This window comes from Typopeltis vanoorti, chromosome 10, assembly GCF_054136105.1.
Source record: "Typopeltis vanoorti isolate ZY-2024b chromosome 10, IOZ_Tvanoo_1.0, whole genome shotgun sequence".
NCBI lineage: Eukaryota > Metazoa > Arthropoda > Arachnida > Uropygi > Thelyphonidae > Typopeltis > Typopeltis vanoorti.
The window spans coordinates 104,413,786-104,437,815 of record NC_143558.1 but is presented as its reverse complement, the minus strand read 5'-3'; the positions used below and the strand labels follow the sequence as shown (position 1 = coordinate 104,437,815).

General features: G+C 37.7%; 1 protein-coding gene across 4 annotated transcripts in view; it reads right to left on the bottom strand.

Moving 5' to 3' along the window:
- mv (lysosomal-trafficking regulator mauve) overlaps positions 1-24,030 on the bottom strand; it is a 1,073,830-nt gene that overhangs the window by 566,097 nt on the left and 483,703 nt on the right. For all 4 annotated transcript variants that reach the window (XM_090399251.1, XM_090399254.1, XM_090399252.1 and 1 more), the window contains one exon: positions 23,753-23,824. In XM_090399251.1, the coding sequence (XP_090255377.1) occupies positions 23,753-23,824 (72 nt within the window). The remainder of the gene's footprint in view (positions 1-23,752; positions 23,825-24,030) is intronic.

Sequence of the window (24,030 nt, the reverse complement as noted above, 5' to 3'; positions counted from 1 at the left end):
TGATTTGATGAGCTGATTTAGCCACTTTTGCAATGTGTCCCCTAAACTTCAACTCCCTATCCACCAACACTGCCAAATCCCTGGCCTCGTCAATCTCCTGGAGTACAGTTCCACCAATGTGATATACTTCTGCTAATCTTTTCACCCCAAAATGCAAAACCTTACATTTTTCCACATTAAATTGACATCCATTGTCCTTAGCCCAGTCCTCCAAACTATCCAAATCATCCTGCAAAATTTGACATCCTGAGCATTTACTATTGCTTTACCTAACTTTGCATCATCCGCAAACAGATGCACAGTTACTCTCAGATCCTTTCCTATATCGTTAATGAACAAATTGAAAACTAGTGGTTCAAGAACAGAACCCTGTGGCACACCAGTAGTCACAGGCTATCTTTTGGACTCTACTCCTGAATAAACCACTCTCTGATATCTCTCCATCAACCACCCTCCTATCCATCTCACTAACCCCATATCCATTCTCATATGCTGCAGTTTACTGATTAGAATTCCATGTGGTATCCTATGAAAGGCTTTAGCAAGGTCCAGTAGAATCACTGTAAACCTGTCACTCTTATCCAGTTCAGCCGTCACTGTGTTATAGAAATATGATTAGCTTTATGGCCATACTAAGCATGTCTATACAGACATTAGAAACAGCACACACACAGCCTCATACATTATTTTCTATTATGAAGTTAGGAGGATATGAGAGTCAGTTCATTTGAAATTTTTTCTAGCAGGCTATAATTTTTTTTTCATATCCTTAGGTCTGTTATAAAATATAAAATATTTCATAACAGACCTAAGGACATACAAAATTTGTTATAAACAGTACAATCATCCGTTCGAAGATACGTCTGTGATCTCATAAGGGAATAAATAACATTTTCGGCTATACTTTCAAACAAGATGCAGGCGAGCATAAGGTAAAGCATGCACAGTGGCAACAGAGGTTTCAGCGGCCACCTCCTTCAGCAGTCGGCACGTGTCTTCAACAGTCCCTGTGTTTGAGTAATGGGTTATTTGTGTATTTATCGTTAAATATTTCGTGGTTTTGTGCAACATTGCCCCTACATGCACAATCAAAAAACCTAGTGAAGAATCACAGAAAAAAAGGCGAGCAACTGATCTTGCAACGAAGTTGCAAGTTATAAAGCAACATGAAGCTGGTAAGCCCGTCAATGTGATCGCACGACTTAGGATGGTCTCATTCTACAGTGACGATCATTTTGAAAAGTTTTCAAATCTTATATTTTAGTATTTTAAGTTGGTTCTAATTGCATCAATCTATCTGGATCTCAGTTTTCATCTGTATCCTTTCCTGTCATCAAAAAATATAGATTGCTATTTTCCCTTCTCCCAGTTTGTTTAAGTGACTACACCAAAATATTAACTCTACTTGCACATTTCTGAAGTCTAACAATGTCAACTCCTTTCCTTTCCAATATCTTCATATTTTAATATGATTCTGTCATTGATTGATGCCATGTGTTCACTGTAATTTTTCTCACACCTTTCATATCTGTGGTCTCTAATCTTTGTTCAGACGAGCAATGACAAGGTCCAATCGGTGATATGGAAAAGCTACTTGCATCATGGATAGAGGACCTGAACCAAAAGCGCATATCCCCTTCACCATAACCGCTAGGGCACTAAGTCTCTTCAACATGTTGAAGGAGAAAGCAGAACCCAATTATGACTACGAATTCAACACTTCTTCCGGTTGGTTCATGAGATTCAAGCAGTGTTTTGCACTGCATAATGTGAAAATATATGGTGAATCCGCAAGTTCCAATAAGAAAGCTGCCAAGGAGTTTCTGGAGAAATTGGATGAAATTATGACGGAGGAAAATTATTTGCCACAGCAAATATTTAATATGGATGAGACCTCCTTGTTTCGGAAAAAAATGCCCGAGCAGACATTCATCCATAAAAAGCTAAAATTTATACCTAGTTTCAACGCTGTTAATTCCCTTATTACGATTCTGTTACGGGCAATGTGGCTGGATATAAACTAAAACCATTTGTGATATGGCACAGTGAGAATCCAGAAATCTTCAAAAACGTTAGGAATCATACTCCCAGTTCATTATCGGAGCAATAAGAAGTTGTGGGCGACTCAAAAATTCTTTGAGGATGATTTAATCAACTGTTTTGCGAGTGAAATAAAAAGCTATTGTGTGAAAGAAAGTGTAGAATTTAAAATTTCATTAAATTCTGCTTCATTCTTTGCAGTTAGCAATGTTCTCAAAATGGCTGAAGACATGGACCCCAATGTTAAACGCTACTTAATAATAGAAACGAAAGCACATGATGTGTTTGCTTGCTATGAACAAATTTATGATGAAAAGAAGAAGAGGAATAAGCAAAGCATATTGGACATTTTCATCAAAAAAACAAAGGTTACACCAGAAGAGCCACAGCCTAATCATTCACACAGGGAAGGTAATGAAGATGTGATTGTGGAGGAAGATTTGGGTGATTATTCTCCTGTTTTATAGTGGCAGTAACACACAGTACAGTTAATAATAAGGTTTAAAAATTAAAATGACAGTATACTTATTATGGTTAAGTCCCTAACCCATGTAACTCTTTGTTTAATGTATCGACTTACGTCCTGCCAGCTGGAACGAAACCTGGACTTACGTCCAGGTTTCGTTCCTGTATTTGTTTTCCATTTATCGAAACACCTTTTATGCATAGGAACTCAACAATGGTGATAGCATATTAACACCCATTCTCTTTAACAGTAGTCTCTTGTATTTTGTTATCATCATTTAAAATGCATACCTGATTAAATATGTGAGCTATGTTACTAGAGCAAAAAGCTTACAAGGGTTAATATTTTGGTGGCAAATAAGGCCTTACCCATTTGGTATAAACTAACCATATGGCAGGCCAAATGAGTGAGTTGCATTCTCAGCACATAACATTATCTTCAGTTTTAGCATTAGAAATGCTTTCTATTATTTCCATACCACTCTGACACACTGATTCAATCATGAAAAAATCACTAAATGATCAGAAGTATACTCTGCTCCAAAAGTAAGACAGCAAGTAAATCCATTATTAATGTTTTCTTTGCCAAATATAAAAGTGATAATGCAGCCACTTTGAATTTAATAGTATCTGCTTCCCAGACCAAATAACTTCTATGAGGTCCACACTCTGAAAGTAAAGCTGCATACTGATCTTACTAAGTGAAGACCAGATGAAATTGATATTCTGGATAATGATTTTCACAGTGAACTACTGAAATTTTGCCACTAGTTATTCACTTTATTTCCTAACAGTGCTATTCTGATTAGAAACATGGTTTTTTATGGATTAAACAAAAAAAATTACACAACCTTCCACTCACAGTCCAGAAATATAACCATGAAATGCATCAGTAGCAAGATATGTGCAAAGCATATCTTGCTACTGATGCATTTCACTGCATCTTAATCATGAAGACAATGACTATGAGTGTAAAAACTAGTACTATTAAAATGTTAAAGTACATTAAATTGAAAAGAAATATAAAGAATCATGAACCATAGTGGGTAATATGATACATTGCTCTGTGTAGCAGATAACACTTCAGATCATCATTCTAGATAAGAAAGGTTTAGGCTTGCACAGAACTGTCTCATTACTGTTGGCAGTATCTCCCATAATTCATGACAGCCAACAGCCAGGGATCATGATAGGCTACCAAATAATTATATATCTCCAGTCTACTCAATTTCCACAGTAGTTTGTTATGTGATATCCTAACAGTGGCCACCTCCATACCCAACTCAATCTTGGGTCTGAGATGGGTAGAGAAGTGGCTGAAACAGAAGAAATGATTAAATTACCGAGTAATCACTTTGTAAGGGTGTTTCATCCAAGTGGAGATAATGCAGTAACTGATGTGACAAGGACCTATATGAAATTATGAACAGCACTGCATAAAGTGAAGGAAGGATATCAAGAAATCTCACTGCGAATACAGACATGAGAATGGATAGGATATCAGGCCATGTTTTGTAGCAAAGTGCAAGAAAAATGGCAGTACCCCTAACCAGGCTGCACAAGTTATTGTCTTGGTACTGGCACAATGAGCCATAGAAAATCATGCTGTAGCTCAGCTGGTTTCGACGGAGCCCTTTGGTTGGAAAGACATGGGTTTGAATCCCATCTATGACACAAAGGATGTTTATCAGGGCTTTTCAATTAAAGGCAAGTTAGCCAGTCTCATACAAAGTTGGAGGGGTTTTTTCATTCCTCAAATCAGGTAAACCAGTTCCATGTATACACAGCTACAGACATAAAATATTTTCCCTTAGGGGATGCAGCAGAGGAGTGGGAATCCAGCTACATTAATTACCTAAAAGCCCTAATTAGGGGACTCAACCAATCCCAAATGGACTGGCAGGGAATAAAGGGGGGGAGAGGAGTAAGCATCTCGGGAATTGTATTTATGGTAATGGAGAAGGTTCAAAGGACAAATTCAGTAATGGGTAGATATTACGATTATTATTATTATTTCGGGCAACTCCAAGGAGTCGACAGATTCATCGAGGGAGGCCCTAACATCATGTCAAGTACAACTATTCGATATTCACACAGTATCTTTCATACCTCGCCTTGAACTCCTTTACGGTCATAGCACCCACAATAGACTCTGGCAGCTTATTCCACTCATTCACCACTCTCCAAGTAAAAAACCTAGCTCTAACACCCCTGCTAACCACATTCTTGTCCAGCTTCCATGTATGACCCATAGTCCTCCCACCACCAATCCTATTCTCAAGTGGAGATAATGCAGTAACTGATGTGACAAGGACCTATATGAAATTATGAACAGCACTGCATAAAGCGAAGGAAGGATATCAAGAAATCTCACTGCGAATACAGACATGAGAATGGATAGGATATCAGGCCATGTTTTGTAGCAAAGTGCAAGAAAAATGGCAGTACCCCTAACCAGGCTGCACAAGTTATTGTCTTGGTACTGGCACAATGAGCCATAGAAAATCATGCTGTAGCTCAGCTGGTTTCAACGGAGCCCTTCTGGATTAATCTTCTGGATTAATCCTATAGAAACCCTTCAGTAATTTGAATGTCTCAATCATATCACCCCTTTTCTGCCTATCATCCAATTTTTGCAACTCAAATCTTCAACCTGTTCTCATAAGGTTCATTCCACAGACCTTCTATCATCTTGGTCACTCGTCTCTGGATCCTCTCCACCTCCTCCCCATCAAGAAGAAACCCTGGCGACCATATCTGGGTACAGTAGTCTAGATGGGGTCTTATCAAGGCTCGATATAGAGGAATAATAATTTGTTTGTCTGTGCTTGTTAAAGTATTTTTCAGCAACCAAGTGATTTGATGAGCTGATTTAGCCACTTTTGCAATGTGTCCCCTAAACTTCAACTCCCTATCCACCAACACTGCCAAATCCCTGGCCTCGTCAATCTCCTGGAGTACAGTTTCACCAATGTGATATACTGCTGCTAATCTTTTCACTCCGAAATGCATAACCTTACACTTTGCCACATTAAATTGACATCCATTTTCCCTAGCCCAGTCCTCCAAACAATCCAAATCATCCAGCAAAATTTTGACATCCTGTGCACTCACAATTGCTCTACCCAACTTTGCTTCATCAGCAAACAAATGAACACTTCCTCTCAGATCCTTTCCTATATCGTTAATGAACAAATTGAAAACTAGTGGTTCAAGAACAAAACCCTGCGCCGCACCACTAGTCCCAAGCTGTCTTTTGGACTCCACTCCTGAATAAACCACTCTCTGGTATCTTTCCATCAACCACCTTCCAATCCATCTCACCAATCCTATACCATTCCCATCAGCTCCAGTTTACTAATTAGAGTTCCATGTGGTATCCTGTCAAAGGCCTTGGCAAGATCCAGTAGAATCACTGTATACACATTAACCTTATCCAGTTCAGCCGTCACTGTGTTATAAAACGTGAGCAAGTTACTGAGGCATGTTCTACCCTTCACAAAAGCATGTTGTCCCCTATTCAGTATCCCATTTTCATCTATCCAATCCTGTATTCTTTTCTTGACTAATTTCTCCAAGACCTTTACAATGATTCCTGATGTGCTAATCAGTCGGTAATTTACAACAGCAGTCTTGGAACCTCCTTTATACAGTGGAACTATTTTCCCCTCTTTCCACCCCTCGGGACTAACAACCCAGACCAGAGACTCAAATTAGACAAAATGGTCAAGGGTACTGACAATTCTTTAGCTGCTTCATGTACGACATGAGCTGGTATACCATCCAATCCCACAGATGTATTGACATTGAGGTTTTGCAATAGACTACTCACCTCCACTTCATTCCCCACAATTCCTGTATAATCTATTGGTTCATTCATTTCTGCAATGTCACCACCTGGAAGATATATTCTTGCAAACTGCTCGCTCAGTAATTCAACTATATCAACTGATTCGGTTACCTCCCTACCATCGGCATTCATTAAAATCATTCTGCCATATACATTTTTTCTTTTACTTGCAACATATCGAAAAAAATTGTTTAGGATTCTCTTTAGTTTGCATAGCCAATGTTCTTTCGTAATCCTTTTTTGCTTTTCTTACCACACTCGTTACCCTTCTGGCCTGCGCTTTATACCGTTCATGTGCCTGCCGGTCACCTTTCTCCTTAAATTCCCTCCATAGTTGTTTCTATTTTTGCAGCTCAAGCTTAATGGTGTTATTCATCCATTTAATCCCTACTTGATTTATTATTTGGAGTCTGGGTATACAGTCAGCCATTGCTTGCAAACACTTCTGAACCACCTCCCATGCACTATCAACTTCTAGCCCTTGCAGTTGTACATGCCATGGCACTGATCCAAGCAATCTCCTAAGCTTGTCATACTTACCAGCCTGATAATTCCACATGTACCCTGTGTTAATTGTAAATTCCACACCTTTAGCCACCTCTCAAGTCAAGACCCTATGATCACTCTCACCAATTGGTGGCAACGTGGTCATATTTGTTACAGCCAAATTCTCAGATGCAATTACCAGGTCAAGCACTCTCTGACGCCCGAGTATTTTCCATTACATGCTGTCGCAGATAGTTATCCCTTAATAACCACATAAAATCCAATTCCTTCCTTTTGTCCTCTCCTCCTTCCAATCAATGTTTCCATAGTTGAAATCTCCCATAATAATTACCCTCCTTCCACTCATTTCTTCTATTTGCTTATGCATACTATCTCCACCATCTATTCCATCACCTGGTCTATAGCAGCACCCAACTGTATATTTTGTTTTGATAGTTTCAATCTCACACCAAATAGCCTCAAATGTGCTCTTTTCTCTATCCTGCAGTTCCACTTCTATTCTTCTTGGCTGTAGCTCATCAGCTATCATCAATAACACGCCTCCCCCATTTTATTCTCCCTGTCACTCCTGAACACACTATACCCCTCAAATTCAATCCCACTAGCTATATCGTCTTCGGTCAGCCATGTTTCACTAATGCCAATAACCTGTGGTCTGGAAGTGCCAACCAAGGCCAAAAATTCTTCCTTCTTGTTCCTAATACTTCTGGCATTTGTATACATGAATTACAGAAGCCGATTTGTCTCATCCCTATTTTGATGCCTTATACTAACTATCCCATTCTGATTTGTGGTCTTTCCTACTCGCTTGGGCATATTACACATATTCACATACTGAACTGTCTCCCTAAAATCTGCATATCTACTTACCCCCCTCTTAATAACTCTAGTTTCCCTGATTCTGCACATTCACTTCCACTACATTCGACAACACCTTTTCAAGTCTCCATACACCAAATTCATTCAAATGTGAGCCATCCATTTTATATAAATCCTTTTGCCCATCGAACTCATTCTCCACATCCACAACTTAACATAGTACTTATTCTATCAAGAGTAGCATGGATTTGTGAAGGGGTAAGTCTTCAATTAGCAATTTAAGTTGCCACTATGAGAGAGACTGATGTAAGAATTGAGGTAGATGAACAGGAGATGCTGAGCATATTGAAAAATATCAATGTGAGTACAGTAGTGGATATGGATGGCATATCGAATGAGATTTACAAGAGAACTGGCAGTGCCAATCATCAAGAAGTTTATTTTCAGATTTAAAACTTCAAGACTTAAAGGAAGTGAATAGAAAATGAGATAGTTTCACTGTATAGAGGAGGCTCCAAGTCAGAAGTAGCAAATTATTGACTAGTTATTATCTCATGCATTAACCATTACACTAACCACGCAAATTAAAGAGAAAATTCAAGGAATGGACAGACAGAAATATAATACCCTATGATAAATAGAGCATCCAAAGCTCATTTGGTTTAGATGAGCCTTTGGTTGGAAAGACCTGGATTTGAATTCTGTCTCTGATGAGGAACATTTATGAGTGTTTTAAATCAAAGGGTGAGCTCGCCTATCTCATATGGAGGTGGAGGATTTTTTGTCCCTCAAAACAGGCAAGAATGGCTGAAAGAACACAAGCAATATATAGACAGAGGGCACTTTGGGAATTAGGATTATTCAATCAGATTTGATATCGAATACATGCACACTGAAGTGTGGGTGTATGTCTAAGCATAAATCAGGAAGAAGGGTTGTGGAAATCATAGCATTGCGAAAGGTGGGTCCTGCCTTAGTAATTTACTCATATTTTATAACAGAGTGACAGCTGAGGCATTTGACAGAAAAACTTATAAAACTTGAAGCAACTGTGAATGAATATGACACTGATGACATGGATAAGGAGGAGTTACTAACATAAAGACACTAGAGAATAGCATGTAGTGGAGTGGACTCCAGAAGAATGAGAATCACTAGTAGAGTGCCTCAGGTCTCTGTACTTAGGGTAAATATGCTGTTAATTTGTATATATATTAGAGGGGTGAGAAGATCCAGTTGTTTACTGATGATGCCAAACTGGAGAAGGTAATAGTTGATAAAGGTGATATATACATCTTGCAGGATGATTTTAATAAACTGACAGTGTGGGCAAAGAAAAATGTGGTAAAATGGACGGTTCACTTCAGGATGAAAAGATTGCATACCATGTATTATGCTGATGATAATGGACTGCAAAAAATTGATAAAACTGGAGCTTTAGGCATGAAGAGAGAGTTAAAGATTGGAGAACATTTGCAAAAGTTGGAAGAATAACCCAAAGGATTACTTGAATGCTGAAAAACACACTAAGTGTAGAGAGAGAGAGAGAGAGAGAGGCATCTATGTGAAATTGCATGTCATTCTATCAAGTAGTTTGTTTTATACAGCTGTCTGAAGCAAAAATGTTGTCTATATCCCTTGAAATGGATAAAATTGAGTATCGTGTGGTTATAAAATTCTTTGTAAAAGAAGGTTTAATGCCAAAAGAAATTCATTCGAAGTTCATAAAAGTTTATAGGCACCCTTCTCCTTTGTTTCTGACAATTAAGAAATGGGCTGCCAAGTTTAGACGTAGTTGTACCAGCCTTGAAGATGATCCGTGAGAAGGACGTCCAAAAAGTGTAACAACACCAGAAATCATTGATCAGGTGCATGATATGGTATTGGATGACTGGCAAGTCAAAGTGCGTGAAATTGTGAGACTGTAGGCATTTCAAAAGAACGTGTAGGATATATTTTGCATGAAGAATTGCAAATGAAAATGCTTTGCGCAAGATGGGTGCCGTGTTTGCTCACAGCAGGTCAAAAACGCACTCACATGAAAATCTCTGAACAGTGCTTGGAGCGTTTTAACAAGAATAAAACTAATTTTGTGCATCTATTTATTACTATGGATGAGACTTGGATTCACCATTACACACCAGAATCCAAACAGCAGTCAAAACAGCAGACAGAAGTCGGTTGCTCAGCACCAAAGAAGACTAAGTTGGTTCCATCAGCAGGAAAGGTCATGGCATCGGTGTTGTGGGATGCTAAAGGCATTTTGTTTATTAATTATCTTGAAAAGGGTAAAACAATAACGAGGGAATATTATTCCAATCTTTTAACCAGACTAGATGAAAAGATTTGTGAGAAAAGACCCAGTTTGCAGAAGGAAAAAAAATCATCTTTCATCAGGACAATGTACCTTCCCACAAAGGTGTTTTGGAAATGGGAAAATTAAGGGATCTGCACTATGAATTGTTGGCACATCCACCATATTCCCCAGATTTGCCTCCCTCTGACTTCTATCTCTTCCCAAAACTAAAACTCTTCCTCGCTGGTCAGAGTTTTTCTTCAAATCAAGAAGTGATTGCAGCTGTAGAGGGGTATTTTGCAGATCTTACTGAGAACCACTACAGGGACGGGATAATGGTGCTGGAGCATTGCTGGAATAAATGCATTAGTCTCAAGGGAGATTATGTTGAAAAATAAAAATAATTTTGAAATTATAAATTCGTTTTCTCATTGTTATGCTAAGAACTTTTCAGACCACCCTTGTATATATAAGCAGAGAATTTGCTATAGCAAATAGCAGCAACTGTAGGTTGCTGCTACAGTTAACATTTTTTCAGTTTGTTATATTAAGTGATTTTGTAATGGTGTTAGCTATAGTGAGAGTCCACTGTACATGAAAATATGAGAGAGAGAACAGGGGTCACTGTTACCGTAAACTGTTATGGAGTGCAATGTACAATGATGTGAGGGCTGCATCTTTTTCTTGGAGAGCACTAAATAAGAGGAATGGGTTGCTAGAGGTAGTCATGAGTACTCTCTCAGCAAATGAGTTCAGCAAGAAATATAATACATATTGTGTGAATAACTGTATACTTTAAGGGACTTTTGAATGAGGAAAATGCGAGGGCTCACAGAGAAGATGGGCAGCCTTCTGAGGGGATGGTGCAGAACATCAGTAGAGTGGAAGTGAAGGGGGCCATGAAGAGGAAAACTGGTGGGCATAGACAGAATTTCAGTAGAGGCATGGAAGGCACTGGGGGGAAGAGGAATTGACCTGCTGTGGGACCTGTTTATGAAAGTTTGCCAACAGGAAAATATACCCGAGGAATGGAGGGAAAGTACTATTGTCCCCATCTACAAGGGTAAAGGGGATGCACAAGACTGTAAGAATTACAGAGGAATAAAGTTGATGTCCCACACAATAAAAATCCTAGAAAGGGTTCTTGATATTTAGGTTCAACAGTGGAAGATGACGGAGGGACTGAGAAGGAAGTGGGATGCAGGATACATCCCGGTTTGAGGAACTGGAGAGAGATGGCTGGAGTGCTATGCGATAACAGTGTGCCGATCAATCTGAAAGGCAAAATCTATAGGACAGTAGTGAGGCCAGCTATGACATATGCTATGGAAACTGTGGCCCTGAGGAAAAATAACATCAACAGGATGGAGGTAGCAGAGATGAGAATGCTTAGGTGGATGTGCGGTGTGACCAGAAAGGATAGTCTTAGAAATGACTATGTGAGGGGAACAGTGAAAGTTACGAACTTAGGAGCGAAGATACAGGAAGCAAGGTTCAGATGGTTTAGTCATGTGATGAGAAGGAGGACGAATATGTGGGAAGAAAGGTCATGCAGATGGATGTGCAAGGAAGGAGGAAGCGTGGGTTGCAGAAGAAGAGATGGAGGGAGCTGGTAGAAGAGGACTTGAGGATGAAGAACTTGGATGTGGTGACAGCCTAAGATAGGAGGATGTAGAGGAGACTGATCATGAGTCTGTGGACTACATTAAGATGCCTGTATAACAGTAATAATAACAGATAGACATAATTTCTCAATACAGATAAGGAATTTAGAATAAATATATTTTTGAATTACAAGAATCAACATAAGGGGACAGAATAGAAAACAGATATCAATCACAGATTATGCAAGTACAAAATGAACAATAAAGAAAATAAATTATTATTATAATTATAACGGCGTCTCCATGGAGTCAAAAGACTCATCGTGGGAGACCCTACATTGACACACTAACATTATTTACACAATACCTATCATACTTTTCCTTAAATTCATTCACAGACGAAGCATTCACAACCACTTCTGGCAACACATTCCACCCATTCACAACCCTCCAAGCAAAAAATCTAGTCCTAACACCCTTGTTAACCACACTCTTACATAATCTCCAAGGACGGTCACTCGTTCTCTCCCTTCTTGCACTGGTCTTAAAAATGTCATCAGTATCGATCCTATAAAATCCTTTTAGTAATTTATAAGCCTCCATCATATCTCCCCTCCTACCTCTATCAGCTAGTTTTTGGAGCCCACAGATCTTCAATCTATCCTCGTAGGGAACGTTTCCACAGACCCGCAACAATCTCTGTAACTTGCCTCTGAATCCTCTCCACCATTTCTCCATCACCAAGAAATCCAGGTGACCAGATTTGCATGCAATAGTCCAAATGGGGTCTTATTAAATGAAGGATATTTGAGTTGTATGTATGATCACTTATGAAAATGAAAAAGATATAAACATAAAAATTGCAAAATATTTAAAAATAACAGGAGTAATTAACTCTATATTTAAACCAAACCTAGTTCAAAAACAAACCAGGCTAAAAGTATACAATACATTAGCCCTACCGGTCTTAATGTATGGAAGCGAAATCTGGACAATAAAACAAAAAGACAAACAAAGATTAACAACAGCAGAAATGAAGTTTATGAGAAAAACTGCGAAGTATACCCTATTTGATCACAAAAGAAACGAAGATATTATGAAAGAATTAAACCAAGAACCAGTAATTGAAAAAATTAAAAAATAAACATAGATGGATGGAACACGTTCAAAGAATGAAAACAGAAAGATTACCAAAACAAGCATTAAAGTACAAGCCATTAGGAAAAAGAAAACCAGGACGTCCTCTTAAACGATTCAACGATGACTTCTAAGGCCGGAACAGGCCGTACTAGGCCTAAATCCTTGATACGTATGATGATGATGATATTTGAGTTGTAACATCTAATATGCACAGGAAGTGATTATAGAATAACTGAGAGAAAAATGAGATAATACCTAAAGAAATAAATTTAAGATGAAATTACTGTAAGACTGCAGCACATAACTATTACACAAAAACAGTCTCAAACAAGACATTGAGGAAGATACAAATGAGGAATTATGTATTTTATGACTGTAGATCTGTGTGTGTTCATGGGCCAGTTTACCTGTTCTGAGGGACGAAAAACCTGAGTTTAACCCTCTAACTCCATATGAGATCGGCTAACTCACCTTTAATCGAAAGAGACCAGATAAAGGTTCCTCTCGTCATGGACGGGAATTGAACGCAAGTTTTTCTGACCAAAGAGCTTTGTCTATACTGACTGAGCTACGGAGGCTAAGGATAATAATAATGATAATAATAAACTATTATTTTAATGGCGAATATAGCCTACTTTCGTTTAGGAGTGCTCCTTTTTTTTCAATGTCATTGGCTCTTTACCCAAAAACTTAGGGCATTACTGAAGTGTAATGAAACTAATATATGAAGAATAAAAAAAGGAGGAAAAATTTGGACATAACTTTTTTGGATGTTGTTTTCTGTCTCCTTATCCCAGCAATGTGCCTTCATCTACTGTTAAAGAAAGGGGTTTTTTGGGGGGGAAAGTGGGGGAAATATTTGAAAAAACCCAGGTTTTTTATATGTATAATATTATTATTATTAAGGGTGTGTAGAGCATTTGGGAGGTAGGGCGAGAGAAGGATCTGAAGATAGAAGTTTTTTTTGGGGGAAGAGGAGGGATTTAAGGGGAAAGGTCGGGGGTGGGAGTAACAGGATGTGAGCAGTTTCGACAGGCGTCATTTTTGGAACTCGTGGGGAAGTGGATGCTATGTCATGTCGTTTAGGTTTTTCTCTGTTGGGAAAACTTGGAGAAAAGAGATTAAGATTATTATTATCTTTTTTTGGAAAGAAGTCAACAGACATCATAGTGTGAGGAACAAAGAGCCATGGCACACACCTTAATAAAATGTTGGATCTCCTTTCATTATAATGACTACAGCAATCCTAAGTGAGCATACTTACCATAAGCATACAATAGCGATCAATGGAAATTTTGGAGCATTCTTCCTGTAGGCATCTAATGAGATCCTGGACTGTAGTGGGGGCAGACTTCCTTTAACTTCCTGACACTCCAGTTCATCCTACAGATGTTTAATAGGGTTGAGATCAGGGCTCAGTAGAGGCCAGTCAAGTGTGGCGGCATTCATGTTCAACAAACCATGCAGTTACAGCAGCAGCCTTATGACTTAGTGCTTTCAATGGTCACTTTTATAGAAATACCACAAAGCAGGAAGCATTGCATTGTCCAGAAAATGTTCAGATTCCTCTAAGAGTTCAATGTTCATGGCATTGAAAAACAGGACCATACCATCACACTGTCACCTCCAAATTTCACAGTTGGGTACTCACTCTGATAAGATACATTCACCAGGCATTCACCACATCCATCCATCTTTTTGGTAGAGAGTGTGGTGTAATTCGTCGCACCATAACACAACTTTCCAAGCTTCCATGTCCGACTGTATTGTTATATCCCCTTTTTTCTGTGGTTTTATCTTTAATCGTCTTTGTCTTAACTTTCTTTTAACTTTAAATTTTTTGTATCTCTTATTCTCAGATTTTGGTTGCCGACAAATTTGTATTTATTAAAGACTGCACCAGCCGGCAACTAAATTCTGATACATTATCCAATAATACTAAAGGAAATTGTAGGGATCAAGATATATGCAGTCGTGGTCCCTATTCTTATATCACTATTGGTTTCCCCTCTAAATGCAAGGTACGAAATTTTCCAAATGGTAATTCAAATCTGCAGAAGGTACGACAAACTCAATTGATTATGTAAAAAGAAACACATTTATTATAGCACAAAAACAAGTATACATGTTATTTAGATTCTGAATCTTAAGAGAGTCTGGGTTCCCCTTACTTAATTAAACACATTTAAACTTCTGCACTATGATCTCTTACTAGACATAAATTCCTCACTTCTGTACATATATCTATCCTCAGACTCTCACAATTAAGTTACCTGATAATATCATACATGAAACATTACATATAAACACTAGACAATTCAATAAATCTGACATGTAATTCTCTAGGACAATAGTACTTATTTCTACTTAATTCTCTCCCCCAAAATATCTGTTAACATTCAATTACTTTCTGAACATATGACGTTACTTTTCTTAAGTCACTTAAACAGTCCGGAGCCCGGCCTCCTGTTCGGCTGGAGCCTAATATGTTTTCTTCTTAACAGTAAACACAAGTGTCCAAATTGCAGACTGTTCTTATGGCACAACACGTAAATGGCGTGTGTTCTTAATTTCTGTTTCTTTACTCCACGGATACTTTAATCCTACATTAATATAAGAAAATCTTCGCTTACCATTCTTGCTTTGACTAGGTATTCTGATCTGTTCACTGTACCTCCTCTGATGGCGGGCTTTGTTCCTTTGTTCTACACGAACCGAAAACACTCATGCACAGACTTGTACGCTGATGTGGATTTCATCAGCAGCTCTTTCTCCTTATGTGTTTGAACACATTGTAGTTGCAGCTTTGACCGATGTAACATGCATAGCAAGGGGAGATCCTTGCTACACGTGGCGGCAAGCTCTACATAGCTCTCCTACGGGAAACTTGGTGCCAACGAAACTCGGAGACCAGACACAAGCGATCAAAGGTAAGAGACAAGAGAGCAATTCGAACTCCCGCCGAAACCTTTATACCTTGGAACAGCTCCCTCACTCGGCGGTGTTGTCACGCATACGGTGGCAGCCGATTGGACACCGTGGCTACGAACTGTCTTCACATGCCTTAAACTTGTACTTAGCTTATACATATTTATTTGTTAATACTACATGCCTTTCTACTTTAATTCATTCACAATTACTATTTCAATAAACTTATGGGCTATCTTAACAATGTTCAGAATTTACACATCTGGTCATTTACATTTTCCTGGGACATTATTCGGTACATTTCCCATCAGGAGGCATAAGCATGTCCTTATCCCTTCCTTCTGAAGTAACGTAACGTTGGGTGGGAAAAAGGGATGACTCATCACTTTTTCCCGACACAACAGTATGTTCTCTTTGCACCACTAAAGACAATGATGCATGTTGCTTAGGGTAATGTGAGGCTTGCATATTGCAGTCCTACCATGGAAACCCATATTGTGAGCCTCAGTTCTAAATAGGTATTATTTCTGGGAAAATTCCCATGTTACTCTTCTAAAATAAACCATTATTTTTTATGGCTATATAGCTTACTTTCATTTAGAGAAGAAAAATTACAAAGAAAAATACAAAGAAATATTAGAACAGCACAACGTAGTTAACAAATTTCCTTGCCAAAAAGACTGTGATGTCACCTACACAGGTTTTACAATCAGGTCTTTATGGGCAGGACTACAAGAACACTTTCATGACTGTAACATCCCTATTAGAGAACAAGATCAAATCCGTATAACTGAGAGGAGACCTCCACATAGCCTTTAAAGGAATGCAGAGAACCAATCATGTCTTCTGATCTAATGTCCAATCCTCACCTTCTTGTGGTGCACACCCTGTTAGTTATCTATCTGAATACTGAATGAAAGAGGTTGGGCTGACAATATGGGATTTAGCCAAAACAAATTCTATTATTATTCACTTAAACCACAAATAAAATGATGGTACAACATGACAGAATTTCATGGGGGCAGGGTCGTCGCATAGTTAAACAAGGCCCCTGTTGTTTTCAACAGGGCAAACATCAAAACATCAGGTAGTGGAACAAATCCTGAAACACACCCCAACTCAATATCACCAGAGTTAAGGTTTGGTACTATCAACATAAGAAGCCTGAATGGCAAAGAAATAGCACTAGTAGAAGAACTGGATAAATACCAGATCGACATAATAGGGGTGACTGAAACAAAAACAGACCAAAACTTGTGAGATCTTTCTAAGCAATAAATACAAAATGTTATATTCAAGCAATAACAATCAGGGAAAAGAAGGAGAAGCTATAATATTCAACACTAAATATGAGGCTAATCTCCTTAAATGGCAGGCAATATCAACAAGAGTGATGTGGGCAAATATCAGAATGTGGAACTGGACAATGAGATTTATTTTTGCCTATGGTCTCACAGAAGGTTCTACTAAAGTAGAAGTGAAGGAATTTTTTGAGGCTTTAGAAAAAGCAAATGACACAATGAAAAAGGAAAAGTTGGTCCTTGTTGGGGATCTAAATAGCAGAGTAGGAAATAATTGTCGGACATAGAAAAAAAATTTGAGAAAATTTGGAGAAAAGAGCAAAGCTAATAATAATGGCAAATACCTGTTGGATTTCTGCTCAGGACATGGACTGGTTATTACTAACACAATGCTCCAATATAAAAATGTGCACAAATTCACATGGAGAGAAGAGGCAAGTAATAAGAAAAGTCTCAATGACTATGCTATTATTGATAGTGATGTTTTTTCACTGGTGCAGAACACTAGAGTGTAAAGAGGATTTGAAATTGGAAGTGATCACCATTTAGTCTTGAGGAGGATAAAACTGAATTTCATATCGAAAAGAAGAACATGTAAGAAAGTCTTAAAGCAAATAAAAGTTGAGCAGCTCTCAGATGTGAACTGTAGACTAAAATACACAAAGATTATTGAAGAAAAAATGAAAGAGTTTGAGAACAGAAAGCAAACCTTGGAGATTCAGTGGCAAGCCTTGAAGAAAACACTGATTGATTCAGCCACAGAGGCATGTGGCGAGGTTGTCTGCAAGGATAGAAAAATCAGAACTCCATGGTGGACAAAGGAAGTTAAAGAGGCAGTGAAGGAAAATAAGAAAGCATATCGAAGGTTTCTGGTGAATAAGTCGCTGGTGTTCTTAGAGAATACAGAGACAAATGTAAGAAAGCTAAATACTGTGTAGAACTAGCTAAACAAAAGTCATGGGCAGACTTTAGTAACAACATAGAAAATAAATATCAAGAAGGTTGCAATTTATTCTGGAGGCTGTTGAAATAGCTCAGAAATGGAGGGAAGAGTGCTGTAAAAGGAATTAGAGATGATAAAGGTAAAATGAAAACTAGAGAAAAATATATCCTTGATGTATGGAGTAACTGCTTTGAAAAACTGCTCTAATGAAACAAGCAGTGACAGCACACTGGTAAAAAACACTCAACAGGAATGCAGTCAGGAATACATATCCACACTTGAAGTAGAAAAAGCCATCAAAAGCCTGAAATGTGGAAAGGCAACAGGAGTAGATGATATTCAACCAGAAATGCTCGCGTATGGAGGTATAAAAGTCTTGCAGTGGTTGCACTGCATAGTTCAGAAAGCCTGGACAGAGGGATGAATTCCAGATGACTGGAGTAGGGATAGCACATACAAAAAGTAAAATAAAAGTGAATGTGAGAATTGCAGAGGTATTTCCCTTGATGTATGGAGTGCGATGTATCCTTGATGTATGGAGTAATTGCTTTGAAAAACTGCTCTAAATGAAACAAGCAGTGACAGCACACTGGTAAAAAACACTCAACAGGCATGCACACTTGAAGTAGAAAAAGCCATCAAAAGCCTGAAATGTGGAAAGGCAACAGGAGTAGATGATATTCAACCAGAAATGCTCAAGTATGGAGGTATAAAAAGTCTTGCAGTGCAACAGAGCATTGGACAGAGGGATGAATTCTAGATGATTGGAGTAGGGATAGCACATACAAAAAGTGAAATAAAACTGAATGTGAGAATTGCAGAGGTATTTCCCTACTGAGTGTTCCTGGCAAGATTTATGCACATATAATTGAGAAATAGGAATAATTACTTTAATTTCCTGACATTTTGACCTTCATATTAAGGTTATCCCCCCCCCCCCAATTCTAACTTTTATATGGAAGCTTTTGAGCAACGTGCTCTAGATTCCATTACTTTAAAACCCAAAGTTCACACTTGTCACATGTCTTCCTTCCGGCAGTCTTTCCTTCACTGTTTACCAAAAGCCTACACTAGCCAATATATACAAGTAATGTCTTATCACCATCCAACACAAAAACTAGGTGTCATTCAAGGGATATCAGACAAAATAAACAGGATACTACAGAAATACAACCTTAATGCCACCTTTAAACCCCTGCAAAATTAAAGATCTTATTCAACCCATCAAAGGATCCACTTCCTCTGCTGGTGCACCCTGGAGTATACCAGATTTAGTGCACCTATAATTTTCCGTATATAGGTGAAACAGGATGCACAATTCCTATGCGAAAAAAGGAACATAAATAGCACATTAAATTTAATAACTATGGTATATTTGGCCTTTCTGATTATGCCTTGAATACTCTATAGGATGGGAAAGGAACCTGTTATTTACATCACACCAAAATATGATATAAGTGTAAATTTAAGGAGGCCTGTGAAATTCTTATCGACTTATTAATTAGACCACTTTTAACGGTGGTCTAAAATTCCCAAGAATATGGATGGCACATATTCTACCCACATAACCTTTTGGTCTAAGAGTTAATTATAATTAGGGCTGTAAGTAAACTAGGATCTTAACTGTAATATAACAACACTCATGTTGTTATATTACAGTTGTCAAATTATGGATCAGGCCACCACTTTTGCTGTATTAAAACTATCTACAGTTTATGAATTTGTTCTCTGATGATGTTAGAAACAGAATATAGCTTTGATGTAGCTATTTTTACCACTAGAGTGCAGGCCAATAGAATAATCGTTGATCAATTCATTGTCACTTTGGCATACTTCTTGAAATGTAATATAGATTGTCTTTGTATATATATATATACAGGGTGTTCGGGATAAATTTGACAGTTTCGTAAGGAAAAAGAAAATCGTCTTTGTATCTATTAAATTTAATGAATTGACAAAAAAACATTACAGGCAGAGTTAATTACAATACTATCAACAAGATTTACTCAAAATAACCACCATTAGCATCGATCACAGCTTCAATTCTGCTTCGGAACCTCGAACAAGCTGATGCTACAGTCTCCCTGGGAAGGGCCGCAAAAACTGTTTTAATTTTATCCATTAACTGGGCTTTTGTATTACTGGAAGTGCGATTGGTGTCTTTTTCAACTGCGCCCCATACAAAATAATCCATGGGGTTAAGGTCTGGGGAGTTTGGAGGCCAAACATTTGGACTGGTGAAGTCGTAGAAATTTTCAGACAACCATTTTTGACTTTTCCCAGAGGTGTGGCAAGGGGCCGAATCCTGCTGCCATACATACGGCCTACCATTGGCTACCCTTGTTATCCAGGGCTTGACTACAGTTAGCAACTCCACGAACAAAGCCCGAATTCCAATGCCAGGGTTCTTCAACACCTGTTCCTGCAGATTTGCGAGGAATTCTGCTGTACGAACGCAATCAGATCGTCTGCTAGGGATCTTTCTTCTTGCTACATCCTCGTAGTCACCATTGCAAGTCTCTAGTTCATGCCTGATTGTTTTTACTGTATTCAGGGAGCATTGGGCAGCAGTCGTAATATCCTTATTTTGATGGCGGGCACGAATCATCATGATACAAGTTATTCTCTTCCATGATTCAGGTGGGTTCCAGCTATCCATCCTTTCTGACATCTTGTATATGAATGAAGAAGGGTCCAAACTTTTAAATGAAGAGAAGTGTGTGTTAATACATGTAACTTACGGAAAAATATAATTAATTATAAATATGTCAAATTTATCCCGAACACCCTGTATATATATATATATCTGTGTATACTCCAGATGACAACCTTAATATGAGGGTCGAAACATCGGGAAATTAAAGTAACCAATCCTAACATTGTTGTCTCCATAATTTTACTGAAATGAATGATTTTAGATGTTTAGAAGAAAGTATAGGTATGTTAGTATTCTGTTTGTTGAAGGTGTTTATGAAAATGGAGGCAAGAAAGAAAGAGAGAGGGAGAGAGAGATCATCTATTAAAGAGATTACCTTTTCTGGATAGCACCAAACAGTCTTAGAGAGGTTTTTGGTGCACTGTCCCAAAAGCAAGACAATATTTTAAATGTTGGAACAATTTAGGATTTATATAATTTTAGAAGTTTTACAAGAAAGACATTCTGTTTTGAATAAAAGAGGATAGTTTTTGGAGGCTATGGATGTGATGTGTTCATAACAGGAAAGGCTAGATATATAAGTCAAACCACAAAAAAAAATCTGGTCATGACTGGAGATATGAATATTATAAAAAGTAAATTATTACTATTATTATACATATTCATCAAGGATAAGTCCCGTTTTGTTACTCCAACCTAAATAATCAAACATTTCACTGTGCTTAAACACATTACAGAAGACACATTTGTAATACCTAATGACAGTAACTGAAAAGTAGTCATCAGTCCTTATGTTCTTTATTGCCACATACTTACTCTGCTTCCAGGGCTGATACAGAGTTCTAACCCCCCCCCCACCTGCCATAAACTGAAATTTCCCTTTGCATCTACACTGTAGGATACCTCTTTTATGTTTCAATTATATCACCTTTCCTCCATCTGTTTCTGAAGCTTTGAAGATCATATTATTTCAGCCTGTTTTCAGAGGTCAATTCCATAGGCTCAACATCATATTTATAACCCACTGCTAGATCCTTTTAACAATATCCCTCATCTCCCTGGAATCCAGGTGACCTTATCAGTGAACAGTAGTAATTCAAGTTTAATGAAAACCTTGTGAATTGGAAGAATAACTTCCCTTTATCTTATAAATGCTCCAATCAACATTGCAGTTATATGCCAAGATACTTTGATTACCTTAGAAACATGCCCCCTAAAGTTTATCTTAGTAACATTACTCCTAAACTTTAACAATGTCCACTATAACCTGCAAGTCTCTAGTTTTATTGACTTCTTGCAACAAATTCCCTTTAATATAATACTCAGCTTATAATATTCTTGGTTCCAAACATATAACATTACACTCGGAAATACTAACATTAATGCAATTTGCCCATATAATTCATGCAGGGTGACTTGAGTAGGCTGTTCAAGCTGAGAAATCTGAAGAGATTCTGTATCAGCTGTTTCTTGTCACTCTTCTTAACTTCATCATCAGCAATAATAATGTGATATTACCATCCAGACCATCCCCAATATCAAGAGCAATAAGGACTGCTCAGCAAGCCATTTTTTGGTCTATAATGCACTCTCTGTGATTGGCAAGTCAGCTTTCTCTCTGGTGATTTACTGCATATCACAGTGGTGTGCACCCTCTCTTTTCAATTTCTCTATTAATGTGGGAGTGTTTTGAGGTTTTCTTCTATTGCTGATTCCCCCCCCACACACACACACACCACTATACATTAGTGATATAACTATCCACAATTTTGCTGATGACAGTGCACTCTATTCTTCATATATTCGAAAGACCTTGCAATGCTCACACATCTCAAGTTTCAAGATTGTCTATAACCACTACTTAAACGTTAACTTTCATACCTTTCTTCAATGAGTAATAGATAAGAGTTAGCAATAATGCTGCAAACTGTATTCTTTCTTCCTTTTACAAAGGATTTGAAACACTTTACCTTCCATAATACAAAAATCACTAGACAAGATCAAATCTCTCTGCATGGACTGACATTTTTCTCTAACCTTTCCTAACATTGATAGCTTCCTCTGCTTCTAAAAACCTAGTTATACTTTTTCCACTCAAAGATGCTACTTTTTGCCAATCTAGCTACACACTGTGTACAAATTCCAAATCCACCTATCCTTAGAATCTTGTTCTCATGTTTAGGATATGGCTGATTAGTTGATCCTTCTCTCACTAGTTCCCTTTAATCACAATCCCATAGACAATGTGTTTTAAATCAATGTCATTTTTACATTTACTTCAATGGATACTTCTCCACTGAACTGGCACCTACACCCAAACACCAGGCACTGTACTACAGGAACTTTTACCTCTTGTGTGTGGGGGGAGGGGTGTAAAAAAACTGAATTCCTCCTACTTTTGTTGGCTGCAGTTCATCACCTATTATTAGTAATACCACTCCTCCTCCTGTTCCTTCTATTTTCTCCTGCAAAACTGCAGTATTTCTTAAAGCTCATTCCTATATCATCCAAAAATTCCTCATCCATATTCCTGTTGCCTTTGCATTAATATGTATAAAATGCAATATCACCTTGCTCTGCAAATATATCCACATGCTTTAATGAACAACTCATTCAGATTCAAAACCTGAGAAACTGCATTCACTAGAGCTTGATCATTCCCATTCTCATAGTCATTTGCTTCCGGAGCGTGTGGATGCACACTTGCCTTCATCTACTCCCTAATAATTTTACTTTCCTGATTTTGCACTTCCAACTTATCAATAAATAACACTTTCTACAAATATCTGACTACAAATCCATTCAAATGTAATACATCAGTCATTCACAAGTCCTTTTGTCCATCAAATTCACTCCAAAGATATAAACCAACACCATTCCTCTTGCTCTTTGAAATGACTCATTTGCAATCATGGTCCTTCACAATTCATATTGCCAAAGCACACTTGAAACTCTAATAATTGAAACTGAAAATATTAAATGTTATACTTGAGATCATGTACAAATACTTTATAATGACATCCTTCTCATATTTCAGGAACTACTAGTATTTCTGGGAAATGATTATTACAGAACCTCTAAGCAATTCAACATCATGTAATGTTTGAATAATAGGATTTCTAATTATCATAACTCATTTACTGTCAGTAACAATACTTTAATACTGCATTAGAAATGGTAATATGTATGAACAAATCACCTACCTGAATCCTAAGAGTATCTTTCATAGAACACATTATAGCTGTCCATAAACTGGTTTCACCTTCACTCACAATCTGTTAAGAAAAAAAAAAGTAATTTTTTTTTTTTAAACTGTGATCCCAAATATGAGATAGGTTGTTTAAACCTACTATGTAATAATGTTAATGTGGATTATTGAAGAACTGAGAAGAAACATTGATATTGGATTCATAAAGTGAAAAAAGTCTTAAGATTTCATGTGATCTATTCAGCTAAATTCCTCTACTTCATTTCCTAAATG